Source organism: Schistocerca piceifrons, chromosome X, assembly GCF_021461385.2.
Source record: "Schistocerca piceifrons isolate TAMUIC-IGC-003096 chromosome X, iqSchPice1.1, whole genome shotgun sequence".
In the NCBI taxonomy this organism is placed as follows: Eukaryota; Metazoa; Arthropoda; class Insecta; order Orthoptera; family Acrididae; genus Schistocerca; species Schistocerca piceifrons.
Genome location: NC_060149.1, coordinates 71,561,902 through 71,574,603, shown reverse-complemented (window position 1 = coordinate 71,574,603; position 12,702 = coordinate 71,561,902). Strand labels below are relative to the sequence as shown.

Genomic DNA, 12,702 nt, shown 5'->3' with positions numbered 1-12,702 from the left:
GGGTTTTCAGTTTTTTGCAGATAAGTGTGTGTTCATTTCAGTAATTCTCATCATCTTTTTAATTTGCGTGCCTTGAATATGGGGGACACCATCCTACATTTGAGAGACACAGTGCGTTTCTGGGCCTCATTTTGACTCCTGATTGCCATGGTTACCACACCTGTGAGACCTGAAAGCCAGAACCCTGGGGGCACTGAACATCATCAAGTGCCTTAGCCACAGGTCTTGGGGAGCGGACAGTGTGCATCTCCTTCAGCTTCATCGGGCTTTTGTACATTTCCAGCTGGACTATGGTTGCACAGTGTATGGGTCAGCAATGTCTTCTTACTTGCATATCATTGATGCTGTCCATCATGAGGGGATTCAGCTGGCCACGGGTGTTTATCGGATCAGTCCCATACTTAGTATCTCTGCTGAAGTGGGGGAACTACCACCTACCATCTGGTGCCAGCTCTTCATGGTGCGACAGGTGTGTAAGTTCTTTGCAGCTCCAACTTCACCCACACACCATACTGTTGCACATCCACCTCTGGAACGCCTTTTTTCCAACTGTCCATGAGCCACAATGCCATTTGGAATTCGCATGCAATGTGTGCTGGAGTCACTCAGTGTGGAGCCAGTATGACCCCAAATCCAGGGTTTTAACTGCCTGCCACCCTGGTTGCTGGAGGGCTTAGAGTGATTTTAGATTGGATGTGGTACAGGACAGATAGCACTCCTGCTTCCATCTTTAATCCAATATTCTCTGATATTACATCTGAATACCATGACCATGTAGGTGTTTTTATGGATTGGTCTAAGCAAGGGGACTCTGTTGATTGGTCTGTTGTTTTTCCGGATCATGTCCTCAAGGTCAGACTGCCTCCAGAATTTACCATCTTTGAGGCAGAATTATATGCAGTCTTGCAAGCACTGGAGCAGATAAGGTGTTAGATTTCTTGTCTGCTCAGACTCTCTGAGCTCTCTTTACTCTATCCAACAGTTTTACCCAGCAGATACAGTATCCCAGAATATCCAGGATGCCCTCCTACAACAACAACAACAACAACAACAACTGGAGAAGGAGGTGTCTTTGTGCTGGGTACCTGGCACATTGGAATTACGGGGAATGAAAGGATGGATTGAACAGCCAAGGAGGCGTTTTGTGATCCTCTGGTATTTTGGTGTGCTATCCCCCTGCATGCTATCACCTCTCTGCTGAGGTACAAAGTCATGTGTTGATGGGTAGACGAGTGGCTAGCAGTGACCAATAACATGCTCCGTGTCATCAAGCCCACAACTCAGTCGTGGAGTACTTCCTTCCAGCCATGTTAGTGGGATGAAGTCCTTCTTCCTCGTCTTTTCATAGGCCACAGACGTATGACACATGGATTCTTACTCTGCTGAGAGAACCCTCCAATGTGTGGTACTTGTGGCCTGCAGTTCACAGTGCACCACATTTCATTGGACTGCATTTTATTTGCCGACCAGCGTACTGTGGCAGATTTGCCATCTATTTTAGGTAATGCTCAAACGAATGTGGTTAGGGTTTTAAAGTTTTGTGAATTGTCCAATGTTTTTAACAAGAATTTAAGGAGATGTTCTTAATGTGTCAAAGAGTGGCTGGCTCATCTTAGATTTTTGTAAGTCAGTCATATTTCCCTGTGCTTTTCTTTTAGTTCCTCCATGTTAAATTTTCTCTGTGTTTTAATTTCTTGATTACCTCTCTTTCCTCCTAATTGGTTTTAGTGCATGTGAGAGTGCATGTGATACAGAGTGACTGTGTGGTCATTTTGAGTGCATACATGTACAACACTTTTAGTTCATCTCCACATTCATTTGTTTTTATAAGTGTGAGGGCACTGATGAGCTCGCCATTGGGCATCCATCAGATCTCTCTCTCTCTCTCTCTCTCTCTCTCTCTCACACACACACACACACACACACGGAAACACCATGTGAGGAGTTTTCAGATTTGTTTTCAGAAGGTAGAGGGTATGCTACAAATTTTTCTTCTCATATTTCTTTGAAATCCATGGCTTGGTCTTTTTGGCTTGGTCTCATTTTTGTCATGGTCTCATTTTTGTCATGCACGTGCTATTCCTGTCACCGTGAAATGTCAGATGAAAGCAGAATTGGACAGACTTCAGTCTCTAGGGGTGATGCAACCTCTTATGGCTAGTGAATGGTTATTACCTCTGCTGGTTGTAGTTCAGAAGCCGTCAGGAAAATTTCACCACTGTGGAGGCTTCAGTACTAGTCTCGACTGTGGATATATATCTTCTCCCACACCAGGAGGAACTGTAGGTGAAAATATCGAGTGGCCAGTACTTTCCTAAAATCGCTTTGACTGAAGCATACCTGTAGGTTTATATGGATGAAGAGTCTTGACGAATTCCGGTTCTGAATACTCCTTGTGGTCTCTATCAATATTTGCTCCTTCCTTTTGGTGTTGATAGGAGCCCTGCTATTTTCAAGTGATTTTTAGAGCAATTGACTAAGACTGTCCTGGGTTGCATTTATTATCTTGGCTCCTCCGTGGCCAATCACTTGCAAAATTTGTGCACTTTGTTTTCTGTTTTACAGTCCTCAGGCTTATGGTGTAACCTCACAAAATCTCAGTTTTTTCCAACCTTTTATTGTTTATTCGGGGTTTGAAGTCACATGGAATGCGGTTTGCCCTCTGCCAGACCACATCTCTGCTGTTATGTCTAGGCCTTGCCCCATGTCCATGAAGGAGCTTCAGGCCTGCCTAAGGAAGGTAGCTTACTACCATAAATTCCTGCTGGAGTTGGCCCACCCATTGCATGCCTTGTTACGTGAGAATGTACCTTTTTGATGGAGTATGGATTGTGAATGTGCTTTTCAAATGTTGAAAACCAAGCTATTTTCGGCCCCCTCTTAGCTATCTTTTGTCCAGACCAGCACAAAGATGGCAACTGACACTTCACATTATGGCCTTAGTGTGGTCCTAGTGCACCAATATGCCAGTGGTTCTGAACAACCTGTTGCTTTTGCCTCTAAATCTCCCACTCCAGCCCAGCAGGGTTACTCTCAAGTGGAAAAAGAGGTTCTTGCCATAGTCTGTCCCCTCAAGAAATTTTATGTTTTTTTTGTATGGCTCCATGTTTCACTTTATTACTGACCATAAACCTTCGGTTTCCTCGTTTAACCCTCACACTTCCTTGCTTGACAGGGCAGCGTACTGCTTAGAATACTGAGCGCTGTTCTTGTCTCAATGCAATTACAAAATCCATTTACAACCTGTGTCTAAACATGCCAATGCGGATACCTTGTCCCACCTTCCTGTGGGTCCTGATCTTGACTTTGATTGTGAAGAATTGCTTTGCTTCCATCTTAATACTGTAATGCAGGCCACAGTCTGGGGTTTTCCAATTACAAGCTCATGCATATCAGTTGTCATTGATGCTGACCCAGTTCTCTGTCAGGTGGTTCAGTTTGTTCAACAGGGCTGGCCAGATAAACTGCAAGGTCAGGCTTCAGACCCTGTGTGGAACTATTTTTCCTTACGATATCGCCTCTCTGTTTTTTACTATGTTTTGCTGTTGTCCATGGAAGACCTCTCTCCCAGCATAGTTATTCCCATTGTGTTATGGTGTGAGGTTCTATGTCTTCTCCAGCAGGGCCATTGGGGAGTTTCGTGTACTCAACTGTTAGCTAGGAAATATGATTTTTGACCAGGAATCGATGGCAAAATTGTCTGTGTTGGTGCAGTTTCTGAGCAGTGTGCCTGATAACAGGCAGCTCCCAGGGAGTCTCTGTCCCCGTGGGTTGCTCCATACAAGCCAGGGGAATGCATTGATGTTGACTTTGCAAGTTCCTTCTCGAATTCGTATTTGCTCTTGGTTGTAGATACGTTTTCCCAGTTTCCTTACATTCTCCGGTGTGTGTCGATGTCAGCTGAGGTCACAATTCATACATTTGTGAGTTTTTTTCTATTAAGAGGTTGCCTTGTACCTTCTTTTCTGACAATGGACCCCATTACACATTTGCCAAGCCTTTCATTTGTTTTGTTCCCGTCACGCTACTCATCATGTTACTGCTCCACCATTCCACCCTCAATCAAATGGCAAGGCAGAATGACTAGTGCCCATTCAAGTTCCAAATGATAAAGTCTGTTGTGCAATCTTCACCAGATGTCACCCTTCTCAATTTTCTGAATGCTTATTGCTTCACAACTATGGGAGAGCTGAGTTGCTTGGTGGCTGGTTGCCACGCCTGCTCCTCCACCTACATGGGCTGTACAACACCTGCCACGATTGGGTTCCTCCAGCCACTTCACACCAGTATCACTGCTGTGGGCTTGAGGGTTTGGTCACCAGTGCACTGCTTTGACCAGTTGCATCCCCACTCACCACCACAAAAAGTACCAGTTCACAGGTATGGCCCCTGTTGCCGCAGCCTCCCCCGCCACCCTCCACCTCAAGCCTGTCGTCACCTGCTGTGGAGGTGTCCCCATCCCATTGGCTGCCCCCTCCATGTGTCTTGTCCTGGGGTTCCCGCTTCCTGGTGCTGGGCACTGGTCCTCCTCTGGCCTCAGATCCGTTGCTGCAGTCTGCTGTTTTGGTCGTCCATCTCCGTCGGCCCACTCGCCATCATTGCCTCTGCTGTCATCGCCGGTGAGTCCACACCCATCTCCTCCACACTGGGGTCTGCCTGCTGATGATGATGCAGAAATGGCAATGGCACTCTCCTCCCTAGTGCTGTCATCGGGCGCCACGTGGACCCACTGCCCTCGGGCACGTTCGTGTCTCAACACGCTCTGGCCCAGCACATTGTCCCATCCCTGCTGTCAGCACTGCCTGCCACCATTCCAGATCTGATGAATGTGTGTCTCATTGGGCCATGGGCATCTCCTCTTTTGCCTCAGTCCCATCTTTGCACAAGGGAGAGGTGTGCTGTATCCTGCTACTACTGCGAGTGAGTGTGAGTGTGCCAACTGTAGTGTTGCCACACATGTGTACTTAAATCAACCACCAACTGTATCGGTGTGGGCCGACCAGTAGAGGTCCACCTGCAGGAAGCATGCACACAGCAATGTTTCTGCTGCACGGTCTACCGGTGACTCGCACCTATATACGTGGGGAGCAGTGCTGACTCACTCTCACTCTGTTCTTTTAGTTTGTACTGCTCACATCAATTGTTCTGTATCTTGCTTATGTTGCACCTTCTGTATGATTCTTTTGTCTTATTACATGTGAAGTTATGAGAGGCTTACTTCCATTATTGTTCAGAGGGTTATGAATAAAGACATATTTGTGTTTCTTGGAATTGTTTCATGTATTACTTTTTTACTAAAATATGGCTGAAGAGATGTTTTACTTGGAGCTGCTTAGCAATAGATTAAAACAGTGCAGCCATTATGTGGTGCACATACATGCCCATCACTAGGAACAGCTTGTTTTAGCACATGAAAAGCTCAAAGGTGGCCCTAAAAAGAGACTCATAAAATATATGAATGCTAAAATTGTTGGAAAGAACTTCCTACTTGATTTTGCAGTATTTATCTTAGCTGGAGAAAAAAATTTTCCAAGAATCAGGTAGTGGCTTTCCCAAATCATCTGTTCTTATGAAACAGCTATGCACTAAGGCCATAAGAAGAAGCAAGTGTAAAGTGCTGTTTCAAAGTGAAACTGCTAAACGCAAAGTTTAGAGTAGCAACATGTGACTAAATCAAATGTTTCCTCATACTTTAAGTGTCAGGACAAATTGTGCATCATTTTTGTGCTGCTCATTTAATAATGTGACAAATGTGACTGCATTTGGAATGCTCTGCTAATAAGTTAGCTAAACACTGACTGCAAGTTGCAAAAGATGGTGATATGCTGTAGTAGGGTTAACAGACATTGAAGGCTACAAAGGTGATCTGCTTGCTTTCTACAAATAACAGTTATGACGTCAACATAGATCAATCAGCAGGGAATATCACGTAATAACTGTTCCAAGAAACACTAAACATGGGAAGTACTGAAAAGCAGTCAACGATTCTAATGAAAATGGGGGTATTCATTACTATAAAGGTTCGTGAATTCTCATAAAGAAGCAGCTGGAAATATGCTTCCATGAAGTTAATTTCAGATACACAATCACCACTAGTGAAATAAGAAAACAACTTTGCAGAATGTGCCAATTCGTATGGTCGATGACAGTTTATGTTTCGACAGGCACTTAGAAATCTCCTTATGAGCAGAAGATCCCGACTGTTTGTGGACAGTGATGGCTGGGATCTCTCAGCAGCTGAATAGGATACAAAACTTCATCCCAAATTAAAACTGTCTGTTACACTGAGACTTGAACCCCCATATTGACTGATCTGTCTGGGAATGACTGTAACATGTACTCACAGCTTCACTTCTGTCAGTACCTCTCTCCTGCATTCCGGCTCGAGTACTGGTCTAACACACAGTTATGGTATGGCAGGAAGTTTCAAAACAGTGCACATTCTGCTGCAGAGTGAAAGATTCATTGTGTATAGGATATGTTGCAAAATTTCTAGACACAAGGCTATTGGGTTATACTCTCACTGTGTCACAGATGGCATACAGGAACAGTACTGTTCCTTTGAAACCAAAATATGGCACCAATATTGAGAGTGATCTGAGTAGCAAAATCTGTAGTATAACTTAAAGCCTGGTCTAATAAGAAAGGGATTGTCATGCAGATATTACCTATATCTCAAAATGGGACAACTTCTGATACCAGCTGCATGAAGTTTATGATGCAATAGTAAAAGCTATCAAAGGGACTCGAGCCAGATGTGTTCCACACATCGTCGCAGTTGACTGCCACAAACCTGAGATGGCGCATGATCAACTTATACACTGATCAACCAGAGCATTATGACCACTTACCTAATAGCCATGGGTAACAGCAGCGACACATCGTAGTATTGAAAAAATATGGCTTTGGTAGGTCACTGGAGGGTATTGGCACCATATCTACACACACAAGTTATGTAATTCCCATTCTGGGGATGCAATGAGCTCTGACACCACATTCAATTGTGTCCCAGATGTGTTCAATCAGGTTCAGATCTGGTGAGTTGCAGGGCCAGCGCATCAATTGGAACTTGCCAGTGTGTTCCATAAACCATTCCATCACACTCCTGCCCTTGTGACATGGCACATTATCTTGTTGAAAAGTGCCACTCCCATTGGGGAACATGATAATCATGAAGGGTGTACATGGTCTGTAACCAGTGTACAATACTACTTGGCCATCACGGAGCCTCGTGTAAGCTCCACTGGGCCCATGGATGCTCATGTGAATGTTCTCCAGAGCATAATAGAGCTGACACCAGCTTGTCTCCATCCTGTAGTACAAGTGTCAAGGAGCTGTTCCCCTGGAAAGCAACGGATTCGTGCCCTCCCATTGGCATGATGAAGAAGGTATAGGGATTCATCAGACCATGTGATGCTCTGCCAGTGCACTAACCTCTAGTGCTGACAGTCACGTGCCCATTTCAGTCGTAGTTGCCAGTGTCATGGTGTTAAAATTGGCACAAGCATGGATATTCGGCTGTGGAGGCCCATCGTTAGGAGTGTTCAGTACACTGTGTGTTCAGATACTCTTGTACTCTGCCCAGCATTAAAGTCTTGTGTTTGTTCGACCAGTGTGTACCACCTGTCCTGTTTTATCAGTCTGCTCACCCTAGAACGTCCGACAACTGTAATGAGGGATGGCCACCCGATCCCACGATATCTGGATGTGGTTTCACCATGTGTTGAAGACACTCACCACACACTCCTCAAACACCCGACAAGTTGTACACTTTCCAAAATTCTCATGCCAAACCTCCAGGCCATCACAATCTGCCCTCGGTCAAACTCAGGTAGAACATGCACCTTCTCCATTCTACACATGGACAGCATTTTCACTGATACTACAGTCAACGTGCATGTGTCTGACTAGCATTCTTTACTCACCAGGTGATGCTGCTATGGCCTGGACAGGTTTATATTAATAGTAGGTCAGTGGTCATAATGTTCTGGATGATCAGTGTATTACCTATCAGGGTATTACCTATTACTGGGATAGGTGATTGACAAATGAGGTGACTTACCAACAGTGTTTTAGAGGAACTGAAAAACCCAAGAATCCCTATGTCAGCACCAATAAACACTGTCAAATTCCTGGCGCTGGACTAGATTGGAACCTAGTGATATGACAAAAACCAGTCACATGACAGCTCCTGCTGCTTTATCACATGTGTGTCCAAGAGGTCTGCCTGTGTAGACTGTGACACATGACTGAGAGCTGTACCTGTCAGTCACAATCAGCAAGAGAGGCTTGGCAGTGAGAGTGAGCCACTTGATTGTGGTGGCAGAAACAGTCTGAGCAGTATGACGAGACCAGACTCCACTGGTGGTGTTGGCCAAGTGTATGTGAACTGCAGTGTCAGCAAAGCAGTGATGGTGTGAAGACAACATTTTCTGTTAGTGTCATTGCAAACCTTGAGTGTAAATATTGTGCAATGGCCAAGACAGTGTTGAGAGGCAGTCAGTCATTTCTAGAGCATTGGCCCTCATATAAGACATGTTTACCATGTGGCCCCTTACAAGGCTGTCCCTGTAAGATAGATTGCACAGAACTGGCATAGACAAATTGGCAGAGTTGACTTGGGCCTCACAGTCAAGTACATGTGATTGATCCGATTCTTTGGTGCTCAAAATAAATATAACCACTTGAGCACAACAAGATTGTGGCAGTAGCAGACAAAAATAATGTTGAGCTTGTCAAACATGAAGGGAGAGGAAAAACCTGAAGGCCACATAAAGTTAACAAGTTGTCAAGATGGTGATATGTGGCATGTGGCAAGATGGGACGTGTGACATGTCCCATCTGGACAATGTGATGAAGGTGACCTTTTCTTCTCAGCAGCAGTAGAATGCTGAAATTGGTAAAATGTGAGTCGGAGTGAGGTATTACAAGAGCTGCTGGTGCTGTAGCACCGGTGACTCCTGCTGCTTCCACAACAATAGCCACATGTTTTGATGAAAGTGATTTTGTTGTACATGTTGCTGATGTTGTGTTTCTAAAAGGCCCCATACATGAGTAAACCCAGATAATTAACTAGTGAATAAATAAAATAATACTAGACTAACTAAAGTTATGTTTTACACTTCTTGTCACCAGTTTACAGTTTTAGTTTACTACTCCATCTGTAATAATTTCTAAAATTGTGCAGTTCTCCTCAGCCAACATTTAGTTGTAATCTGAATCTAACTAGTAACACAAACAGATGGCTTGAAAAATACCATTTAATTCTCATATCTCTGTGGCATTAAGATATGACAGCAATATGTGGCCCAGATGTGAATAGTTACACTCATGTGGAAATCCCTGAAACAATAGTGTCTATCAGCTTTTGGCAGTTTTTCCACTGGAAACCAAATTCTGCAAACCTAAACTTGGGGACAAAATGGTGGTGCATATAATGACAGAGCTGTTGGAGCAAAAAATATCAGCTCATTTCTAGCAGTTACTTCCAGATAGACTTCGTATAACAGTTTAACATATGAATGCCAATTATAGAAGATTCAATGCTATCCTTGAAACAGTTTCAAGGAATGTACAGTCAGTTGTATCTGAGGTTGATGGCTCCAGGTGTGTGAATTGCAGAGATATGAGAAGAACCTAACTGTGTGTGGGTGTGTATTGCTTTGTTGGAAATTGTGAACTGTAAGACCTTTTAATAATGTCATGTAGCACAGAGGGTCCTGTACCATATTAGGGGTAAGTTCAGTGATCCTTGGAATCCTGCTGCTGATTAATGACAACCGTATGCATTTGTAGTCCAGGTCATGACTCCAGGAGAGAAACAGTCATTAAACTAATTTTAGTTCTCGCAGTTGTACGATCTGTGATAGTGCTAATCCTTTTGGAAAGTAAAGCACTAATCATTGGAAAGGAAGTACATATAAAAACGTTCCCAGGACCCATTATTACTGGAATTAGGGTTTCAATTCATGATGGAGTGTGTGCTAATATGAAATGTGAGTGATACCAGACTGAGCTGTGGAGCAGACCCTTTCCTTATGAGGACAATTCATGAGAGCAATCCATGAATGCTTTATGATCCACTTGAAAGTTTTAGTTTGCCACTTCCTGTATCCTGATTTCTAAACTGTGCAGTTCTCCTGAACCAGCATGTATATTTCATCTGTTGGGAAGCTCTGCATTACTATTTCTTAATGCCACAACAAATGGATGAGTTATTGTAAATGTAATAATGCATAAAGATTACTGGACTGCTGTTACCTGTGTTAGGTCTCTGCTCATAAGTGCCTCACAGACAAACAGTCTTTCATCTTTCTTCTGTGTCTGGATCACATAAAACTTGTCTGCCATTTATAGTCAAGTAACATTTCCATTTTGAGCAATGAAATCTAACCGTAGTATATGGTTGACTCTTGCATCATCTGTTCAACAGTGTGCATTTAGTAATCTGATGGTATATCCTGCTTGTGATAATTTCAAAATTATGAAGGAATCATTAGATGAATGGATTTTGTGTGGGTGGCATGTAACAGAATAAAGAATGGTTTAAATATACAGAGCAATAAAACATTATGCCCAAAATCTGTTTCCTGTTGTCAGTAATGCTACACAAAGGACTACATGCATGAGGTCTATGGCACAGCAGACAATAGTGATCAGGGGTGAAGGTAATGGCATACTTGTTTCAGGCTCTAAATTTGCGCCCTCTTTCAAAATGAATCCCTGGACTTCATTATTGCCATGTGTCTGTCATTTCATGGTGATTTACTTGTGGTCCACTGGCAGTTAATGACATTTATGATTGTATATATCCTACCTCTTCACTGTAGGTAGTTACAAGATATGAAAGCTCACATAAATGAAGAATTCATCCACATTCAAACACTATAACTTCATAATAAGGTGCTCTTTGGCATCATCAAGGTGAAAGTGTAGTGATCTCCTATTTTGTGTTTACCTTCATTTGAAGACCATAAATATCATTGATGTTCATGCAAAGTCCTTTACACAAATATTTAACACAGCCACAGTATGTTGCACAGCCTGTACAATCGTTTGCAATCCATAATTCTCATATTTTACATTTACAGTTTTCAGAATCTTGTTCACATGTGGTTGTTTGCACTACTGCCTCATGTATATGTCAGACATGCGTGTCAGTGAACTTCACTTGATAAAACATGTTTCATCAAACTTTTTGTGACTGATGTATTGCTGGTATAATTCATCCAAAGAGAGATTACAGCTCCTGCATATTAGTTTTGCATTCATAAATTAGTGAAAATTTATTTTTTGTATAAATGTACTTGTTGGGAGGTCATTTATGAGGTGGTACAGTTGTGAAAGGTTTTGATTTAGAATATGGTTCTTTCTAACATTGGCTATATTTTCATTCATGTTTGGTAGAAGTGTGTTTTACACCTCAGAAAAGAGGAAAAGATGAAGATGTTCAGTAGCAACTTGATCACAGTAATGACAGTCTTGTGAGTGACTGAGCAACTGCTGATTATGAGACACTGTCTGCTTGTGAAGTAATAGAGGCTTTGTCTGATACTCAGGGACACTGGTAGATGTAACTCTCACTTTGTTAAAATTAATGTTATGTCTTCACATGATGTCTTACTTTCAGATTTATTAAGGATGGCTCAACTTTCTTGAGAGGTTTGGCACTAGGGTCTGTACAGTGTGCATCTGTTGTGCACTCGTCACCATTGCCACAGTTATCACCAAATTTAGCACCTCCATTGCCACTAACAAGACTAGACAGTGAAGGAAAAGAAGTGCAGGCTTGTGTAACTCTTTCAGCAGGTATGTTAGCAATTGTTATACTTTTGTGTGTTATGATCAAACCAATGTTACTGTAAATAGAATTAAATTTTTAACCCCACTAATTAATATAAAATCTAATCATGGACTTGTCATTGATTTGACTGAAGCTGTCATGAAGGTTGTGGTGAATGGAGGAATATGTTTCCCTCAGATTATAATTGTATCAAGTTTCAGACTGTTTCAGTTAATGGCATTAGACCTACTTTTTCTGGAGTGCAAAAGGTCTCAATTTAATTTAATTGAATTGAATTGTAAAAATCATAAATAGTATAGAGCTTTGGATCTCTGCCTACCCTTTCCAGCTGTGTGGCTGGATTGAAGACTTTTTAGCAAACAGAACACAGCATGTTGTTATCAATGGAGAGACGTCTACAGACGCTAAAGTAACCTCTGGCGTGCCACATGGGAGTGTTATGGGACCATTGCTTTTCACAATGTATATAAATGACCTAGTAGATAGTGTTGGAAGTTCCATGCAGCTTTTGCGGATGATGCTGTAGTATACAGAGAAGTTGCAGCATTAGAAAACTGTAGCGAAATGCAGGAAGATCTGCAGCGGATAGGCACTTGGTGCAGGGAGTGGCAACTGACCCTTAACATAGACAAATGTAATGTATTGTGAATACATAGAAAGAAGGATCCTTTATTGTATGATTATATGATAGCGGAACAAACACTGGTAGCAGTTACTTCTGTAAAATATCTGGGAGTATGCGTGCGGAACGATTTGAAGTGGAATGATCATATAAAATTAATTGTTGGTAAGGCGGGTACCAGGTTGAGATTCATTGGGAGAGTCCTTAGAAAATGTAGTCCATCAACAAAGGAGGTGGCTTACAAAACACTCGTTCGACCTATACTTGAGTATTGCTC

At 42.6% G+C, this 12,702-nt stretch overlaps 1 protein-coding gene across 3 annotated transcripts in view; it reads left to right on the top strand.

The window, feature by feature from the left end:
• Positions 1-12,702, top strand: part of LOC124723211 (glycogen debranching enzyme) — a 211,486-nt gene that overhangs the window by 165,736 nt on the left and 33,048 nt on the right. For all 3 annotated transcript variants that reach the window (XM_047248399.1, XM_047248398.1, XM_047248400.1), the window contains exon 19: positions 11,630-11,808. In XM_047248399.1, the coding sequence (XP_047104355.1) occupies positions 11,630-11,808 (179 nt within the window). The remainder of the gene's footprint in view (positions 1-11,629; positions 11,809-12,702) is intronic.